General features: G+C 36.5%; 1 protein-coding gene across 3 annotated transcripts in view; it reads left to right on the top strand.

The window, feature by feature from the left end:
- The window catches only part of ANKIB1 (ankyrin repeat and IBR domain containing 1), a 154,175-nt gene that overhangs the window by 37,775 nt on the left and 95,123 nt on the right, over window positions 1-21,277 (top strand). For all 3 annotated transcript variants that reach the window (XM_046021413.1, XM_046021411.1, XM_046021412.1), the window contains one exon: window positions 19,181-19,459. In XM_046021413.1, coding sequence (XP_045877369.1) covers window positions 19,272-19,459 — 188 coding nt within the window. In that variant the 5' untranslated portion in view covers window positions 19,181-19,271. The remainder of the gene's footprint in view (window positions 1-19,180; window positions 19,460-21,277) is intronic.

The raw sequence follows: 21,277 nt of genomic DNA, 5'->3' as shown, positions 1-21,277 counted from the left end.
AGTTTAGGATCCCACAGAGGGTTGTCCTAAATCTGCAGCACTCCCAGAGTTTGAGTTCTGTTCATTGAGCCTCTGCTTGCTATAGTTTGGTGCAGCTTGTGCTGAAGCTAAAACAACCGATATCAGACAGCTGAAGGTTTTACTAAGGTCAGGCTCAGGCAGTTAGGGCCTGTGAATTCAGAATTCCAGAAAAAGCTAGTAGCTAGTCTTCTCCAAAGGAAAGAACTCTACAAGGCCCAATAGCTAGGCTCCAAATCCAAGTAACAAGCAGAGCTTTCTTCTTAGCCTTTTTATCTTATCAATCTTAGAGTCCAAATTGACCCACTCAAAAATAGGTACATCAGTCTGAAAAATGATCAGCCTCTAAGGATCTAAGGATCAGAAATTTCATTTCATAAGCGCTCATTAACAAGTAAAAACTACTTTTTAGAACTCTGAAATTGTACCTACATCTAGAGATTTCTTCTCCTTTTATGTTGTCTTCTTTTCTGCAGAGCTTCCAGTAGGCAAAATCATTAGTTATGTAGATTTAGTCTGTTCCTAATATTCAAAGAGTTTAAATTTGATCTGCTAAGCAGCAGCAAAAAAGCAAGGAAATTTTGTTCTATTACCATTTTTTCTTTGCAGCTTTTCCCAATTGGGATGATCTCTTTAACATATGTGAAATTAGAAGCACATAACATATACCTCAGTGTTATCATACATCCAGATATAATACCCACAAAATACAGAGGTATTTTATAAAAATTTACCTTTTCTCTAGAAGTAAATTTAGCATTTACATAGTTACCATTACAGGAGTCTGTGTGTGTGTGTATGTGTGTGTGTGTGTTGTGTGTGTGTGTTTGTGTTGGGTTAGGGCTATATCCAGGAATGCCAGAGGATATGGTTGCTGCAGCAGCAGTAGGTTAAAGAAACTCTTGGAAGGCCGCCCCCTCCGTCAACCCCATTTTCCCACTCTAGGTTTATCTAAAGCTTTGCTCCAGTCCTGGGGGCTGATATGACCTTTTTTTCTCTCATTTGTGGACAACAGTGCTACAAATTTTTAGGCTATCCAAAGCTGACCTTTTGGAATATTTTTGGGCCCTTTATCCTCCAGCCTGCAGGAAAGAACAAAAGAGATATCTTAAAAAAAAAGAAAGAAAGAAAGAAAGAAAGAAATAGCAAGTGTTGTCAAAGATGTGGATGAAAAGGAACCCTCGTACACTGGTAGAAATGTAAATTAATGCAACCACTGTGTAAAACAGTTTGGAGGTTCCTCAAAAAATTAAAAATAGAGGTACTATATGATCCAGTAATTCCACTACTGGGTATTTACCCAAAGAAATGAAAAAGACTAATTCAAAAAGATATAAGCACCCCTGTACTTATTGCAGCATTATTTACAATAGGCAGTAGACATGGAAACAAGTTAAGTGTCTGTTGTAGACAAATGGATAAAGAGGATATAATCTCTCTTTCACCCTCTCCCTCCCTCTCTCTCTCTTTCACACACACAGACACACAAATATTACTTAGCCATAAAAAAGGATGAAATCTTGCCATTTGCAGCAACATGGATGGACCTAGAGGATATTATGTGAAGTGAAAGACAAATACCTTATGATTTCCCTTATAACGTGGAATCTAAGAAAGAAAAAACAGAAATGGATCTTAAATACAAGAGAATAAAGTGGTAGTTGCCAGAGGGGAGGGGGTGGAAAGGATAGGCAGAGTATTAAAAGTGGAGTATTAAGAGGTACAAACTTCTAGTTATAAAATAAGTATGTCATAGCAATGAAAAGCACAGCATAGGGAATACAAGCTTAATGTATAGAATTGTGAAATCACTGTCATGTGATTGTCATATACCTGAAATTAAAATAATATTGTGTGTCAATTATACCTCAGTTACATTTTTAAAATTTTTTAAAAAGGTATTCTTCTTCCTCCCTTTCCATGCCCACTCCTGACCCCCACTCTTTTTAGCCAATATAGCCAAAAGCACCAGAGGATCAGTGAGCCAACTTTCATGGGGATGGGTCTATCATTTTCATATTTCTAAGGCAACTTTCATCTCTCATACTGCTGAATAATCAGAGATGCCAGAGTTACTGAAGTTAAGCTATTTGCTGACAGCACTGTAGCATTAGAGACTGAAATGTTAATTTTTCAGCACTATATGAAATTCTGAACTCAAAGTATGAAAAGTAGTTGTGAAGGGGAAGTTAGAATATAACATGAACATTTTAAGTAGTTGGAAAGTCAAGTATACGAAAGCTGAATATTGACTAAGAAAAATTTCAGCTACCTGAAAAATTTACTTGTGTGGAGAATTCTGAGTTCTGTAATCATTACAGTTAATTATGTTTTAATAGGAAATAGAAAAGTAAGAGTAATGCTTTATAGAGTAGTTATATCCCAAGTTTGGACAATTTTCTACTTATGGACCTTATGCTATTTTCAGTGTTCATTTGCTAGTTTGGCAAAGAGAGGCAGTCAGGTGGTGCCCTTGGCAGTGACGTTCATTTCTGACTTTTCTGAAGGCAGCATCCTTTTCTGCACTGAAAGCTATATGGACGGAAACCATGTTGAGAAACCTCGGGCAGCCAAATTGCCACATAAAGTTTTTTAGTACTATCATGATAATGATTTTGTGTTTGTGTAGCCATTCTAGTTTGAATGCTGCCATATTAAGATACTATAGTAACACCAAAGTGAATTTTTAATTCAGGAATGCTGACTACTGAGAAGTTGCTTTCTTTGTTAAAAGATTTTTCTCAGCTCAGATCATTTTCATAGTACTGCTGTATAATACTCATAAGTTTTCCTGTAAACTGGAGGTATTCATGAACTTCTAGGAAGCCACCAAGGATAAAACCACATTTGACTTTGACTTAATATGCAGTTAGGCAGACTAAACCCAAAGCTTTTAAACTAGACTTCATTTTTAGCTACATTTTAAGACTAAGACCTCTTGCTTCTTGCCAAGGATAGGGTATATATGTGTGTATGCATGTTTGTAGTAACTTCCAGTGAAATTCTGTTTCCTGGCTTTGTACTCAACTCTGTATCCCTTTCATTTAGTATTTGTAAGTGCAGTTATATAGGCAAGACCTTTATTAATAATTGGCCCTGACCAATATATCTATCTGTCTGTCTGTCTATCTATCTATATTGTATTCATATATAATGAAAATGGAATTAACCTTTATTCAGAAGATAGTTGAAAAAACATCATTTTAAAACTTGCCAACAGTTAGACACCTAATAAATGATAAAGTCTAGACTACCAGTTATAGATTATTCCTGATATAGAACATAGAGTTGGCGACATTTTTCTTAAGATTTCACTGTTAAAAAGAATGAGAATTGAGTTCTTTAAAGGCAACAACTGAATCTTTATCAATGGCTTACAGATCCTAATAGAGGAAGGGAGATAAAATTTATTGAGTACCGTGGGCTTGAGCCCCAAGTTGGGCTCTGCACTCAGCAGGGAGTGTACTTGAGATTTTCCTTCCATCTCCCCCTCCTCTCTTTCTAAAATACACCTTTAAAAAATTTTTGTTGAGTACCTACCTGTGACAGGCATTATATTGCATACTAGATAATCACGACAATCCTGCAAGGTAGGTGATCTTATGCCTATTTTGTAGATGAGGAAGTTAAGGTACAGAGAAGTTAAGGGATTTGTGCTATAACTAGGAAATTGTTAAACATAGGATTCCAACCCAGATTGTTTTACTGTGCTGTACTCCTTCCATCAAATCAGGCATTGACAGACTGCAACTCATAGGCCAAACCTCCTTGCCTATTTTTATAAATGAAGTTTTATTGGAACTAAACTGTATCCATTCTGTGACATATTCCCTATGTCTTTCAAGCTCCAACAGCGAGTTGACCAGTTGCAACAGAGATCATATGATTCACAAAGCTTCAAATATCTCCTGTCTGGCCCTTTACAGAAGTAGTTTGCTGTGAGTAGAAATATTAAGGAAACCAACTTTTGAACAGTAGGAAGGAGGAACTACCTGATGAAGTCTGCCAGCTAAGCTTAGAAAGCGTTCTGAGTTGTGCTGCCATTTTAACATCCAGTTTGATAAATATTTGTGCTGGGCACAGGAATAGGTCCTTAGCGATAAGGAGAAGGCAAACATATGGTCGAGGCCTGTGAAGCCCTCCTGATAAGTGATTAAAGAGGACAGACAGGTAAAGTAAGTACACTCCAATGATGATGATCACTATGATGTAAGCATATGGAGTGGACAGTTACTCCCCGAGAGATCAAGGAAGGTTCCCCAGAAGCTGATATTTGAGTGGGACCTCAAAGATGAGGTATTTGACAACTGTGAAAGATGAGGTGTTTCGCAGGTATGAGGGGGAATCTCTGCCTTCCAGGCAAACAGACCAGTGAGGGCAGAGGCACAGAAGCTTACCTGTGTGTCTCAGAGGTGGATAAACAGTCTACTATAGCCAGAGTAGAGGATTTTTTGGAAAGGAGTATGGTTAGAGTTGAAGTTACCAATGTCAGTTGGGATTAAACTGTATAAGGACTAAAATTCCAGGCGAAGGAAATACTGTGTATATATTGTGTTTTACACATAGCATACAGTGATTCTTGAATTAAGTGATATCTATTTGTGGGCGTTGCAGCTGTGTGTTAGGATGTGTGTGTTACATTTGGAGATGATTTTTAAAGATCCATTAAGGCAAGGCATTTGTCAAAAATTGGAGCCAAAAGGGACACCTGGCTGGCTTAGTCAGCAGAGCATAGGACTCTTGATCTATAGGTCATGAGCCCGAGCCCCACGCTGGGCACAGAGATTACTTAAAAAACAAACAAACAAACAAACAAAAAACGGAGGCCAAAGAACCATTTAGACCTCAGGTTCAGACGTGAGTTTCTGAGATGTTCACCAGTTCTACAAGCCCATAAGTTAATCATAGCATACCAGAATTGAAAAGGGAGCTTAGGAACCCTACATACATATACTCCATTATCCATTCAACAAATGCCTGATACTACTCTTGGGGCTGGATATGATAGTGAAGCAAACAAAGACTGTCTTCGTGGAACTTATTTTGGAGGAGAGAGAAAATGAGTAAATCATTAGTTATTATATCATTACATATGTTTTATGAAAAAAAGATAAGCAGAGATAAAGTATTAAAAAGTGGCCAGGGAAGGGCTCTTTGAGTCTTTCTCTCCATCTGAGAGAAGAACAAGTGTAAAGGCCCCAAGGCCAGAGTATGATTGTAAAAAAAAAAACTGGAAGGCAGACAATGTATGTCTAGAGCAACACCCTAAGGGGAAAAGAAGCAGGAGGTAAGGGAAGAGAGGGGACAGCTGAGACCAGAATACACAGAGCCCTAAGGTCCATTTGGCCAGTGAGAAAATGAGACTGACTGATAGCCAAGACCACACAGCAAGTGATAGCAAGGCCAGAGGGGCACCTGGGTGGCTCAGTCAGTTAAGCATCTGCCTTCGGCTCAGGTCATGATCCCAGAGTACTGGGATCAAGTCCCACATTGGGCTCCCTGCTCAGTGGGAAGCCTGCTTCTTCCTCTCCCACTGCCCCTGTTTGTGTTCCCCCATTCACTGTGTCTCTCTCTGTCAAATAAATAAATAAATTCTTTAAAAAAAAAAAAATAGCAAGGCTAGAATTGGTCTCACCCTGGTTCATCCTCCCTTCATTTGCTTCTCTCATTGCTGGGGTCATTGAAAGATTATTTAAAGTATTATGTGTGTATACCTTAAGCATTCTGTAGAGAAGCTCTTCTTCAAAGGTGCATTCATGAATGCCTTCTTAATTTTTCTAATTATCTAATAGCTAACACTTCTTGGGTAGGTTTCTGTGTGCCAAGTACTGTGCTGAGTGTCTTTTAAAAGTACTTACTACTGCATGTGAATCTACAATTACCTCAAAATAAAAAATTAAGAAATTGAAAAAGGAAACGTTTGCTGGCACCTGCACCACCCTATGCATTGCTTAGAGATACTCTAAACTGAGTGTGTGTGTTCAGTAATATAAATTTCAATTTTACTGAAGCATTAGACTTAGACAAGAACAATAAAATAGATTCCCCATAATCTAATGAGGAAGACAGACAAACTGTTGGCTCTCCTTTCTATACCTATGATCTATACAGAATCAATACTTGTAACAAATAATACATTATATGTTAATAAAAAAATCAGTACTTGTAAATCATTTCAGTTTTCTTATGATAGCAAGCCTAAATTGCTTTTCTTTCTTTCTCTCTTCTTTCTTTCCTTTTATTCTTTCTTTTTAAGTAGGCTGCACACCCATTGTGGAGCCCAACACAGAGCTTAAACTCACAACCCCAAGATCAAGGCCTGAGCTAAGATCAAGAGATGGATACTTAACCAACTGAACCACCCAGGCACCCCCTAAATTGCTTTTCTTCTTCTTTGTTTTATTTTTGGTGAATAAAAGTTAACATTTCAATAGTATATTTATGACATTTAAACTATACCTTTAGTTGTATTAATTAATGATTGGACTCAAAAAGTTTTTTGTTTATAATAAAGTAATATGGCTTACATTTAAAAAAAAAAGATTTTATTTATCTATTTGAGAGAGAGACCAAGAGAGCATGAGTAGAGGAAAGAGGCAAAAGGAGAAGCAGATTTCCCTCTTGTCAAGGAACCTGACATGGCTTGATCCAGGACCCTGAGATCATGACCTGATCCAAAGTCAGGCACAACCCACTGAGCTACCCAGGCGCCCCTAGCTTACATTTTTAAAATCTGTTACAGTAATAGAATTAAGATAAAGGGAATTTTGTTGAGGGGTCAAGGGCGCATAGAGACCAGCTGCTACAGTGAGTAGTAACCTTACAGGAGGATGTAAGATTCCCCAGTAGATTCTCAGTAGCTTAACATCATATTTCTTAAGGCCTTTATTGTCATTTGGTCAATCAGATTCAGCCTTTTTAAAAAAATAATTTTATTTAATTTTTTTTTCAGTGTCCCAAAATTCATTGTGTACCACACCCAGTGCTCCATACAATATGTGCCCTCCACAATACCCACCACCAGGCTCACCTCCTCCACTACCCCCCCAAAACCCAGATTCAGCCTTTTTATCTCAAGTCATTTTTCCTAAGACTCTATGCCAGTTTCATTTTACTATGATACTTTCTATTGTTACTGTTGCTAGTTGCTGAAATCTACATGGATTTTTAGAAATGTCAGTTCTCTAATCTTTGCCATCCCAGTTCTTAAAAGAATAAAAGGTGAACATTAAGTCATGTTAATTTTTAATGAGTGATGTTTTCTTGGCATTATCTTTTGGGACAATCTGTATCTCATTAAATGCCTATAATATTCTGACATCCATATGAAGCATGAAAGAGTACCAAATACATTTCATGCAGGATCAGTGATCATCTTATGATCAATTTCAGGATAGGCTTTTTAGGTATCTAATTTGAAAGGCATTTACTTACAAGGCATTAAAGATTTTATGTTAAATCTTGGGAGTATACGCTGATAGAATTTAAATGTAGTCCTTTCTGTCTCTCTGATCTTATGAGTTTAATTAGTAAAAATTCAATACTACAGACATTCTTCATATAGAGAAATATAAGTTATTTCTTGTATGGGTGTACTTTATAGTCTTTAGTGGAATAGAGGATATGTTGTATCTTTATTTCTTATGAGTCATAGAACTTTATATACATTATTATGTTTAATCTTTACAGTGGCCTTCAGAAATGAGTATTATTTTCTTGTCAAGAAAATGGATGTTGTCATTAACGGACTTGCCAAGATTCTAGGTCTTTCTAGCTTAGAAGCTCCTTCAACTCACTACACCTCATTTTATTTAATCAGTCTGTCAGAGCAAACAGGATCTATATATAAGACCAAATTACACTGGCCAAGTTTAAAGTCAAAATAACTATCATATTAATACCATATAATAATCCTATAATTTTGGAAGTGGGAAATATCATTAAGAACTGTGATGATCTGAGATTAAGTTGAAAGCTCAAGCCAAACTTAGGGCAGGAATCTAAGGGTCCCATTCTACCTACCTATTCAGCTTTACCTCAAATTATTTCCTTATGCAAATCCCCAACTCATTGTTTTTAAGAACACTCTTATGGTACAGCCTTGCGTATGCATTTCCTAAGAATTTAACTATAATCTGTCATTTGTAGGAAGCCCCTAAAGATTTTACAGAAGGTTAATCCAAAAGACTACCACTACTCCTTCACCTGCATACTTCCATGTTCACATCCTAAACCTAACTCACTGAAGCTAACTCTACACCTTGGGCTCTAGAAGAGACATGCCTTTTTCCTTATTCCTCTCTAAAAGAAATGTTAACATCATGGAATTTTTAGGGATACAGAGTTTGTACATTTTGGTACAAAGTGGCAGGAATGTAATGAATTCAGATAGCTAGTCTTAACCTTTTCCCCCCTCTTTCTCTATCTCTTATCACCATCAGAGAAATCTAGGTCAGAGGGGGCCGGTGGACCTTGTGATTTACACATGGCATAGCTAAATACTCTAGGTTAAGAGAACAGATAGGGGTTAGAAGCTTTGTGCCAAAATTAGTAGTAAGTAGCATTCATTTTTCTTAGAAGTGTCCTTCCTACTCATTTTCTAGTGAGGAATGGTTCTTCAAGGATTTGGGAGTTTAAGACGTTGTTCCTATTTTATTACTTCTGTTATTTTATTCTGTTGGATAATTAATATCCAAGACTGCTCTGTTTCTACACTCTAAGGCTTTCAGGAAATACTATTCAAAATAGATCTATAATACAAATACTTTTTATCATGTCAATTTGTACCATCCCGGTCTACGAAACCGTGATTTTTTTTTAAAGATTTTATTTATTTATTTGTCAGTGTGAGAGAACACAGCGGGGGGTGGGGGGCAGCAAGCAGAGGGAGATACAGGCTCCCCACTGAGCAAGGACCCTGATGTGGGGCTCTATCCCAGGACCCTTGGATCACGGCCTGAGCTGAAGGCAGACACTTAACCAGCTGAGCCACCCAGGCATTCTGAAACTATAATTTGTTAACTGGGTTACCCTAGTATCCTCCCTATAGGTCATTCTCCTTATTTTTGTCTGTGCCTTCCTAAGGTCTATTCTAAACCCAGAAGCTAGAATTTTTTTTTCACCTTTTTATTTTGAAGTAGTTATAGACTTACAGAAAAGTTGCAAAAATAAGACAGAGAGTGGTGCCTGGGTGGCTCAGTAGGTTAAGTGTTCAACTCTAGATTTTAGCTCAGGTCATGATCTCAGGGTCCTGGGATCCAGCTCAGCACTGAGCTCCCCACTCAGCAGGGAATCTGCTTGTTTCCCTCTTCCTCTGCTTGCTCTGTCCTCTCAGATAAATAAATCTTTAAAAAAAAAAAAAGTAGGACCTAGAATTCCTGCCTACCCTTTACCCAGCTTGCCCTAACGTAAACATCTAGCCTACCCCGTGCTGCAGTTATCAAAATTAAGAGATTAACATTGGTATGATATTAGTTAAACTATATACTTTATTTGGTTTTCACCAGTTTTCTGTTTATGACTTTGTTTTCTGTTCTAAAATTCAATCTCAGATCCCATGTGGCATTTAGTTCTCACATTTCCTTAGTCTCCCCTAATCTGTGAACAGTTGTACAGTCCCTTCTTGTCTTTCATGGCCTTGACACTTTTTTGAAGAGTACTGGCTAGTTTTTTGTAGAATGTCGTTCAATTTGAGTTTATCTGGTACTTTCACATAGTTAGGTGGGTGTTATGTGTCTTTTCATAAGACTACTACAGAAGTAAAGTGCTTTTTTTTAGTGTGCTAAATTAGGGAAAATGATGTCAATATGTTACTGGTGGTGTTAATCTTAATCACTTGGTGAAAGTGGTATTCCCCATGTTTCTTCATTGTAAAGTTGCCACTTTTCACTTTGTGATTATTCAGTATCTCCCCTGAGATATTTATAGACTGTATACAAATAGTCCTATTTTTCCTTAAACTTTCACTAACTAAAAAATCAGTCTACCCAGTATAATAGAGCAAGAAAAAGAAAAGGCATGTATGTGTTTTTTTTTTTTAAAGATTTTATTTATTTATTTGACAGAGAGAGATCACAAGTAGGCAGAGCAGCAGGCAGAGAGAGAGGAGGAAGCAGGCTCCCCGCTGAGCAGAGAGCCCGATGCGGGGCTCGATCCCAGGACCCTGAGATCATGACCTGAGCCGAAGGCAGCGGCTTAATTCACTGAGCCACCCAGGCGCCCCGGGGCATGTATATGTTAAAGGAAGAAATAAAACTGTCTCGGGGCGCCTGGGTGGCTCAGTGGGTTAAAGCCTCTGCCTTCGGCTCAGGTCATAATCTCAGGGTCCTGGAATCGAGCCCTGCATCGTGCTCTCTGCTCAGCAGGGAGCCTGCTTCTCCCTCTCTCTCTCTGCCTGCCTCTCTGCCTACTTGTGATCTCTGTCTGTCAAATAAATAAATAAAATATTAAAAAAAAAAAAAAAAGAAAGACAACTGCCTCTATTCATAGAAGACTTGGGCCTACTTTAGACAATCCCAGAATATCTACCAAAAAAACTTCTAGAATAAGTGAATTTAGCAAATTCATAGTTTACATGGTCTAATATATGAATTCATTTATATTTCTATATACTAGAAATGAACAGTAGGAACTTAAAATTTTGTATAGAACTATTTATAATAATAGCACCCCTCAAAAGTAAATACTCAGGTATCTAACAAAATATGTGTGCCATTTGTATGATGCAACCAACATACAGAACACTGACTAAAAAAATCAGTCAAAGTAGACATAAGTAAATTGACAGAAATACCATGTGCATGGATTGGAACACTCAGTATTGTTAAAGATGTCAGTTCTTCCAGTAATCAAGATAATACGGTATTGCTAAAAGAATAGATACACCGAGGGGCATCTGGGTGGCTCAGTGGGTTAGGCTTCTGCCTTCGGCTCAGGTCATGATCCCAGCGTCCTGGGATTGAGTCCTGCATGGGCACTCTGCTCAGCAGGGAGCCTGCTTCCCCCACCTCTCTTCTGCCTGCCTCTCAGCCTACTTGTGATCTCTGTCAGATAAATAAATAAAATCTTTAAAAAAAAAAAGAATAGACACACAGAAAAATGAAATAGAATAAAGTCCAGAATTGGATGCACACAAATATAGTCAACTGTTTTTTTTTTTTAATTGAGGTATTGTTGATATACAGTATTAGTTTCACCAGTCTGTTATCTATATCTAGGAGCTTAGTGGTTTTTATTTGGTTGGTTGATTTTGAAGATTTCACATATAAGTGAGATTATACAGTATCTTTCTTTGTCTGACTTGTTCAACTGAGCATAATGTCCTTAAGTTCCAACCATTTGTCACCAATGGCAAGATTTCTTTAAAGATTTCATTTATTTATTTGACAGAGATCACAAGTAGGTAGAGAGGCGGGCAGAAGAGAGGTGGGGGAAGCAGGATCCCTGCTGAGCAGAGAGCCCCATGCAGGGCTCAGTCCCAGGACCCTGGGGTCATAACTGAGCCGAAGACAGAGGCTTTAACCCCCTGAACGACCCAGGTGCCCCAAGATTTCATTTTTTATATGGCTGAATAATATTCTATTATAGATACATAGATAGATACACATTTTCTTTATGTATTCATCCATTGATGGACACTTAGATTGTATCCATATTTGGTTATTGTAAATAGTGCTGTATGGGGGTGCATGTATGTTTTCAAGTTAGTGATTTTGTTTTCTTTTGGGTAAACACCTAGAATTGCTGGATCATATGGTAGTTCTATTTTTAATTTTTGGAGGAGCCACCATAGTGATTTCTCTAGTGACTACATCAATATACATTCCCACCAGTAGTGTACAGGGGCTCCCTTTTCTTCACATCCTCACCAACACTTATTCTTCTCTTTTTCATAATAGCCATTTTAACAGATATGAGGTGATGTCTCTTTATGGCTTTTATTTGCATTTCCCTGATGATTAGTGATGGTGACCATCTTTTCAATGCACCTGTTGGCCTTATATCTGAATGTCTTTGGAAAAATGTCTACCCAGATTCTCTGTCCATCTTTTGATTGGATTTTTTTTTTGTTATTGAGTTGACTGAATTCTTTATATATTTTGTATATTAACCCCTTATCAGGTGAATGATTTGCAAATATTTTCTTCCATTATGTAGATTGCCTTTTCATGTTGTTGATGGTTTCCTTTGCTGTGTAGAAGCTGTTAAGTTTGATATTAATGCCTCTTGTTTATTATTGCTTTTGGTGTCTTTGCCAAAAAAATCATTGTTGAAAGTGATGTCAAGGAGTTGCCACCTGTTTTCTTCTAGGAGTTTTGTGGTTTTCAGGTTTTACATTCATGTCTATAATCCATTTTCAGTTAATTTTTTGTGTATAGTGATCTAGTCTTATTCTTTTGCATGTGGCTGTCCAGTGTTCCCAACACTATTTATTAAAGAGACTGTATTTTCCAGATGATATATTCTTGGGTTCTTTGTCATAAATTAATTGACCATATTTGCATGGGTTTATTTCCTGGGCTCTCTATTCTGTTCCATTGATCTGAGTGTCTGTTTTTAATGCCCATTCCATACTGTTCTGATTATGTAGCTTTGTAATATAGCTTGAAATCAAGAAGTATGATGCCTCCAGTTTTGTTCTTTTTTCTCAAGATGGTTTAGCTATCTTGGGTCTTTTGTGGTTCTATACAAAGGTTAGGATTCTTCTGTTTCTGTGAAAAATGCCATTGGAATTTTTATAGGGATTGTACTGAATCTGTAGATTACTTTGGGTCATACAGATATTTTAACAATATTAATTCTTCTGATCCATGAGCATACAATATCTTTCCATGTATTTCCATCTTCAATTTCTTTCATCAGTGTTTTATATTTTTCAGTGTATAAATCTTTCACCTCCTCGGTTAAATTTATTCCTAGGTATTTTATTCTTTTTGATGTAGTTGTGAATGGAATTGTTCTCTTAATTTCTTTTTCTGATAGTTCGTTATTAGTTTATAGAAAGAGAACAGATTTTTATATATTGATTTTATATCCTGCTGTTTTACTGAATTCATTTATTTGAATAGTTTTTGGCAAAGTCTTCAGGATTTTCTATATAAAGTATCTTATCATCTGCAAATATAGTGACAGTTTTACTCCTTTTTTAAAAATTTGGGTCTTTTATTTCTTTTTCTTGCCTAATTGCTTTGGCCAGGGCTTCCAAAATTGTGTTGAATAAAAGTGGTCAAGAGTGTACATTCTTGTCTTTTCCTGAATCTAGAGGGAAAGCTTTCATCTTTTCATTACTGAATATTATGGTAGCTGTAGACATTTCATGTATTGGCCTTGTGTTGAGGTATGTTCTCTCTCTACCCACTTTGTTAGAGTTTCTGTCATGATCAGATGTTGAATTTCATCACATACTTTTTTTGCATCTATTGGGATGATCATACGATTTTTATCTTTAATTTTGTTTATGTGATGTATCACTTTGATTGATCGGCAGATGTTGAACCACCATTGCATCTCTGGAGTAAATCCCATTTGATTGTGGTATATGATCCTTTTAATCTATTGTTGAATTCACTTTGCTACTCAGTTGGTTTTTGGTAAAGGTACAAAGGCAATTCAGTGGAGAAAGGACACTCTTTTTAATAAATGAGACTGGAACTATTGGATGTCTGTCCATAAAACATAATGAACCTCAGTCCATACCTCAACCTTATATAGAAATTAATTCACAATGGATCATGGACTTAAATGGGGAACCTAAAACTAAAAAAACTTCCAAGAGAATATATATGAGAAAATCCCTGTGACATGAGTTAGGCAGAGTTTTACATATGACTCCAAAAGCACAGTCCATGAAAGGAAAAAAAATGATAAATTTTACTTCATCAAAATTTAAGACTTTTGGCCTGTGAACAACACTGTTAAGAGACCGAAAAGAGAAGCTACAGACTAGAAGAAATATTTCAAATCACATTTCTAACATAGACCTTTTTTTATAGAATATATAAGGAACTCAAATTCAATAGTAATCCATCTTAACAATTGTCAAAAGATCCAAACAGACGTTTTAGATATATAATCAAGATACACTCATGGCACATAAGCATATCAAAGCATGATCCATATTGTTAATCATTAGGAAAATGGATATTAAAACCATTATGTGATACCACAATACATCCATTAGGATGGCTACCAAAAGAACAAAAGGGGGGAAAAAACTCCCCCAAAACTGATAATTCCAAATGCTAACTGAGATACAGAGCAACTGTAACATGGCCAATAGGAATGAGTTGGTACATCTGCTCTGGAAAACAGTTTCGTGGTTTCTTATGAAGTTAAACAACTCACTTACCACATATCCCAGTATTTCCATTCTTGGATATTTGCCCAGGAGAAATTAAAGCATACATTCACATAAAACTTGTATGTGAATGTTATGATAGCTTTATTAACAATTTTCAAAAACTGGAAACAACCAACATGTCCTTTAATATGTGAAAAATCAGTGTACATCCATGCAGTGGAATGCTACTCAGCAATAAAAATGAATGAAATTGATTCATGTATCACATGGATAAACTATAAATGCATTTTTCTAAAATTGCTAAATCCTGAGAAAGATGTAGCTCCAAACCTGTAATCAATCACTTCTTGTTACACACAGAATAAAATCAAAGCCTTACAGTGCTTTTCTCTTTACCCCCACCAGAATATAAATTCCATAGGTGCAATGATATTTATGTTTGTTCTTTGTATTTGTTGACTGAAGAAAGTAGATATTAATACTGCTGGTTTACAGATGAGGAAACATATCAAAAGTTAAGTTACTTGAATTTGAGCACAAGTCTTTCCAACTCCTACACTTCTCCTTGCCATCACACTGCTTGCCAGTACCTTTGGCTTAGCATAGTTTCAAAACTAACCCATGGTCCTCAAGTCTGACTTGCATGTTGTAATCAGCTGAGAGGTTTTTTAAATTCTCTTTCTGGCCTTTTGGTCCTTAGGTGAAATCACCTCTCCAGGTGATTCTGATACGTAGTGACAAATGAAAATAATTGCAGATTAATGTTTGTTGAATTAGTGAATGAACGGACTTGGTAGTTTAATATATGACTTTCCCACATTGTTTTTTGTCTGCCGTAGTATATTGACTTTTCCTGGCTTTTTTCCTTCTATCCTTATTTCTTTTTTCTTTTTTACCTTATGCTTTGAAAGTTCTCTTAGAGTCTGTTTTTAAAATATCCTCTCCTCTTCTCTAAGTATTAGTGCAGTAACAATTAGAACATTTCTGTAGATGTAGAGAGTTCTGGAATCTTCTTCCTTGAGGTACATCTCTCTGATTTCAACCTAAAGTGGAGTGGTCTTGGGACTTACTGTTTGAGTGAATTTCTACTTGTTTCTCTTCTAAAGAGACGTTTAGTTGTAGATTTACAATTGTTATTCTTATCAGTAGTTGCGGAGGGATGAATTAGAAGTAGATGTTCAATGTGTGTAATGGGTTTTCTTCTACGTAGATGAAGAGTGGGAGCCAATTATTTCATTTCAGTCAACAACTTCAATTCGTAATTATGACTTTAAAAATAATTTACTTTTGTGGAGACAGAGAAGCTAAGAGCAAGTTATTTCTGAAAAACTTTATGTTCTATAAAAGATGTCTGGGAGTAGTTTATTAATTTAGGTGCGCTTGAAGTTTTGTTGCAGATTATTAACCTGTGGGAAGGGAAGTAAGTTGAGAGAACGATTCAAAGCAAGTATTATAGAGCCCTTCACAATTAAAAGTTAATCAGAAATTAAGGAAAGCTTTCTAGAGTCCATTGATAAGCTATATTTTTCTTACTTTTTTCATTAAATAACTTACTGAGTGCTGTATTTTACCACTGGAAGATGATGAAATTTTGCCTAGATTTTCCTGTAAAACTTAAAGGCCCTAAATAAGGAATTATTTTCACCTCTTTGATAATCCTTCACCTGTCTTATGAAGCTCTATACTTAGATTTATTTTAAAATTGAGGAAATAGTACTTAAGAGTTTGATTCAAACAAAGAGGGAACAGTCACTTCAGGTTATACCAACTGTGGCTATGAAAAAGTTAAAGGACACATCTGGCAAATTTCTAGGTAAGACTTGTGAGAATAATCTGAGGGAATGGAGCTGTGACTTTTAAATGATGCATTTCCTGCTGACTTTCAGGCTTATTAAGCTCAAATTTTAAAAATGAAACAGACTTGAAAATAACTGAGAACCACAAAAAGGTTTCTAGATGCCATTATGCTTTTCACCATGAGTGACAGTAATGTTTAATGCACATTTAGAGTATTATTGATTTTTAAAAAGATTTTATTTATTGGGGTGCCTGGGTGGCTCAGTGGGAACCGCCTCTGCCTTCGGCTTGGGTCATGATCCCGGGGTCCTGGGATCGAGCCCCACATCGGGCTCTCTGCTCCACGGGGAGCCTCTCTGCCTGCCTCTCTGCCTAGTTGTGATTTCTGTCAAATAAATAAAATATTTTTAAAAAAAGATTTTATTTATTTATTTGTGAGAGAGAGAGAGTATGAGAGCGCAAACGGGGAGAGAGCACAAGTTATCAGTCAGAAGAAGCAGCAGACTCTCCCTGCTGAGCAGGGAGCTTAATGCAGACTTGATCCCAGGGTCCTGGGATTATGACCTGAGCCAAAGGCAGACACTTAATCTGACTGAACTACCCAGGCGCCCCAGAGTGTTATTGATTTTTTTAAAGTATCTTGTTATTTTAAATAAATACCCCAAGATACCATTAATTTCTTCCATAATTCTTTTTTCACATTTTGGATAGAATTTACTTTCCTTACACATTTGCTAAAGTACAATGCAAATCCAAGAAAATGTGTTGTTTATTAATCTGATCCAAAACTCCAAAAATGTTTTATCATTTGAGCAGCAATCGAACAGGGAAGACACACAAGACCAAACAACTGTAAGTTTTCAAATCCTTAGGAAAGACCCTTTAGAATTTACATGATATGTTTTATATTTGGTTATAGATTGAAATATATAGATGTATTTGAATATATTGAAATCTATAGATTGAAATATACAATAAACTGAATGGAGTTCTCATTAAGAATAACAAATCCTGGGACACCTGGGTGGCTCAGTGGGTTAAGCCGCTGCCTTCAGCTCGGGTCATGATCCCAGGGTCCTGGGATCGAGTCCCGCATGACCTCCTTGCTCGGCAGGGAGCCTGCTTCTCTCTCCACCTCTGCCTGCCTCTCTGCCTGCCTGTGTGCTCTCTCTCTCTCTCCTTCTCTCTGACAAATAAATAAAATAAAATATTAAAAAAAAAGAATAACAAATCCTTAAAATACTTAATGCAGTTCTACAGAACACAGATTATTTCACCGAGAATAAACAGAGACTCCTAGATCCTTTGAAAAAAAAAAAAAAAAAAATCTAGGGTGTCCCTGAAAAATCCCCAAAGTGTCTTTGTTATACTATGATAAGTCTAAGTGTCAGAGGGAAGGATTTTCTTCTCTCATTCTAGATGAAATGATGAAGGAATAGTACTCAAAGATTGAGCAACCGTCTGAAAAAATTAAATAAAAAATTTTAAATTAGTGATCCAATTTATATGTATACATACTTATACTGTATATATGATGTATAAAACAAATATGTATATATGTTATAAATAGGGTTAATTATCAAAATGATAACTATGATTATCTTCCAGTTATCTTTTATCTTTCTTTACTCATTCCACTATGTGTACGTATTGCATATTTAAAGTAAAAATGTCAGTAACAAAGAGCCCTTAAAAGACTGAAATGGTGACCTCATTAAGTATAGATGTGGGCCAGAAAATACTGCTCTTGTAAGTCAGTAGTTAACACTTGTCTCTAAAATAGGTTTAGCAGATGTCTTTCCCTGCCTGTTCACCTTTATCTCCATACTCAGATAGAACCATTTGCCTGGAGGGAGTTACAAGGGTTTTATACCATGGTGTGTGCACATTGAAATCACCCAAGTTGCTGAAATACCAGTGCCCTTGTGCCACTCCCTGGAAACGGATTTAATTACTCTGGAGTGTAGCTTGGCTAATGGGACTCTTTGAAGTTCTCCAGGTTAATCAGTGTACAGCCAAGGAAGGATGAGAAACTTTGTTTTATAGGAATCTTAAAAAAAAAAAAAAGAACTCATTTGCTTTTCAGCCTGTTAATTTGTATTCTGTTGAAACTGTTACAACCCTGTATAAAACTTGTGTTGAAAAAGTATATATTATTTTCAGGTGTTTTCTTAAATAAGCTATGTTTTAATGTCCAGCCTGCGCTGAGTTAATTAGGTATCATGATGGACTGTTGTATTCTGCCTCTATCTTTTCCTCCCTCCTGTCTGTCTTCCATGCTGTCCAAATGGTTAATTTTCGGAAGCATAAAATTATTCTGTCCCTGACATACGTAAAATCCTTTCATTATCCATTCTTTACAGATTAAAGTATAAGTTTCTAAGTGGCCCCAACGTATTTTCAGTTTTATCTTCTGTTATTTCAAAACTAGAGATCCTGAGCTCCATGTGTACTGACCATTCCTTGAATAGTCTTTTTATTTCATACCTGCCATCACATATGCTATTTCCTTTATCACTAATTTCGATCATAGTTCAAGAGTAGATTCAGAAACATTTATTGGAATGGAGCGAAAGTAGCCTTTATTATTGAGCATACTAGCCAAGGATTGTGGCTTGTTTTTTTTTAACTTAACACCTATCTGAAGTTCATATGTGAGCAAAATTTCCTACATTTTTCACGCCCCCAAATTGGCTGAGTCTATTTTATACATAATTTATACAGAGATTTAAGTGTATTCAACCATAAAATTAAGTCAAGTTATTTCCTGCTAATGTGAAAAGGAAAATTGAAGGGCTCATATATGTAGATAAGTTTCATAGTACAATGTGCCACCTGTGAAACCTGAACAGTTTCTGTGTGGGTAAATGTTAGTTTAACAAGAAGTTAATTTGGGCAATGTTAAAAATTTGAGATAAATTTGGTAAATTTGGTAAAATATAGTTTGCTCCCTTACATATGCTTCCTAGGTTTTTTTAGTGTTCCTAATTGTGTTATTGTTTATTTAGGATACTGCTTTGTAACTTATGTTTTACAATCTAATTTGATATTATTTTTTCCCATTAGAATGTGAAACATGTTGCAGAAACATTCAAGAAGTGGCTGAAGGGGGAAGGAATAAAGTAGCACAGCCTATCAGAAAAAAACAAAAGAAAACATGGGAAATACAACCACCAAATTCCGTAAAGCACTCATCAATGGTGATGAAAACCTGGCCTGCCAAATTTATGAAAACAACCCTCAGCTGAAAGAATCCCTTGATCCAAATACATCTTATGGGGAGCCCTACCAGCACAATACTCCATTACACTATGCTGCTAGACACGGAATGAACAGAATACTAGGGTAAGTATTACTGTAGACCAATTAATGATAAATTAGTGAAAGGAAAAAAAATCCTTGATTTTGGAAAATACATACATACGTGCATATGAATCAAGCTTTCTTTTTTTTTTTAAAAGGTTTATTTATTTATTTATTTTAGAGAGAGTTCAAGGGGTAGCGGGCAGTTAGGGTGCTCAGAGAGAAACTCAAGCAGACTCTGCCTACTGCCAAACCCACATGGGACTCTGTCTCACAACCTGAGATCACAATGTGAGCCTAAACCAAGACTCAGATGCTTACCCGGCTTTGCCACCTAGGTGCCCCAGTGAATTATTCAGTATGTTTCTTTATTTTTTATTATGCCTAAAACAGACCAAAAGTTTTAATAGGTTGGATCACATATTCTTGTGGCTGTAAATACATTTTGATCCTCAATATGTTTCGTAGTATGATATCTTGATAATAGTTTAGTGTTTAATTTATACCATTGGAATTCAAGGAAAGTATTTATCAGCTATCCAAAAATTGCAGGGAATGGTACTTAACAGCAAAATTTTCAGTTTTGGTTAGCTAGTTAAACTTGAAAAAACAGATGTATTTGCCTTATCTAGTCATGATTGAGTTTGAATTTCCTTTCTTTTAATGGGTTTTAGTTACTTGAAGGCTTCAAAAAGCAAAACATTTCCTTAAAATCAAAAATACTGAGGAAACTTAAAATCTCTCCAACAAGAAAGCATTAGTTGACGGCAGACATGCTTATATGAAGATTCTTTTTTTTTTTCCATTTTATTTATTTTTTTCAGCGTAACAGTATTCATTGTTTTTGCACAACACCCAGTGCTCCATGCAAAACGTGCCCTCCCTATTACCCACCACCTGTTCCCCCAACCTCCCACCCCTGACCCTTCAAAACCCTCAGGTTGTTTTTCAGAGTCCATAGTCTTTTATGGTTCGCCTCCCCTCCCCAATGTCCATAGCCCCCTCCCCCCTCCCAATCCCACCTACCCCCAGCAACCCCCACTTTGTTTTGTGAGATTAAGAGTCATTTATGGTTTGTCTCCCTCCCAATCCCATCTTGTTTCATTTATTCTTCTCCTATCCCCCTAACCCCCCATGTTGCTTCTCCATGTCCTCATATCAGGGAGATCATATGATAGTTGTCTTTCTCCGATTGACTTATTTCACTAAGCATGATACGCTCTAGTTCCATCCACATTGTCGCAAATGGCAAGATTTCATTTCTTTTGATGGCTGCACAGTATTCCATTGTGTATATATACCACATCTTCTTTATCCATTCATCTGTTGATGGACATCTAGGTTCTTTCCATAGTCTGGCTATTGTAGACATTGCTGCTATAAACATTCGGGTACACGTGCCGCTTCGGATCACTATGTTTGTATCTTTAGGGTAAATCCCCAGTAGTGCAATTGCTGGGTCATAGGGTAGTTCTATTTTCAACATTTTGAGAAACCTCCATGCTGTTTTCCAGAGTGATTGCACCAGCTTGCATTCCCACCAACAGTGGAGGAGGGTTCCCCTTTCTCCGCATCCTCGCCAGCATCTGTCATTTCCTGACTTGTTAATTTTAGCCATTCTGACTGGTGTGAGGTGATATCTCATTGTGGTTTTGATTTGTATATGAAGATTCTTACCTCATTACATGAGAATTAAATTTTATATATGCTATCTTATAAAATGAGGGAAGAGGATAGTAGTTCTAAAACAGATTTAGTGTTTTAAGAAGTAGATTATGCAGCTCTAACAATCTGATGCCAAAAGAGAAACGACCACTTCTTTGCTTATTACATAGTGAAATAAAATTGATAAAGCAGTAT

This window comes from Meles meles, chromosome 10 (assembly GCF_922984935.1).
Source record: "Meles meles chromosome 10, mMelMel3.1 paternal haplotype, whole genome shotgun sequence".
Taxonomy (NCBI): domain Eukaryota; kingdom Metazoa; phylum Chordata; class Mammalia; order Carnivora; family Mustelidae; genus Meles; species Meles meles.
The sequence above is the reverse complement of the archived record's forward strand: the minus strand, read 5'-3'. Positions and strand labels throughout refer to the sequence as shown.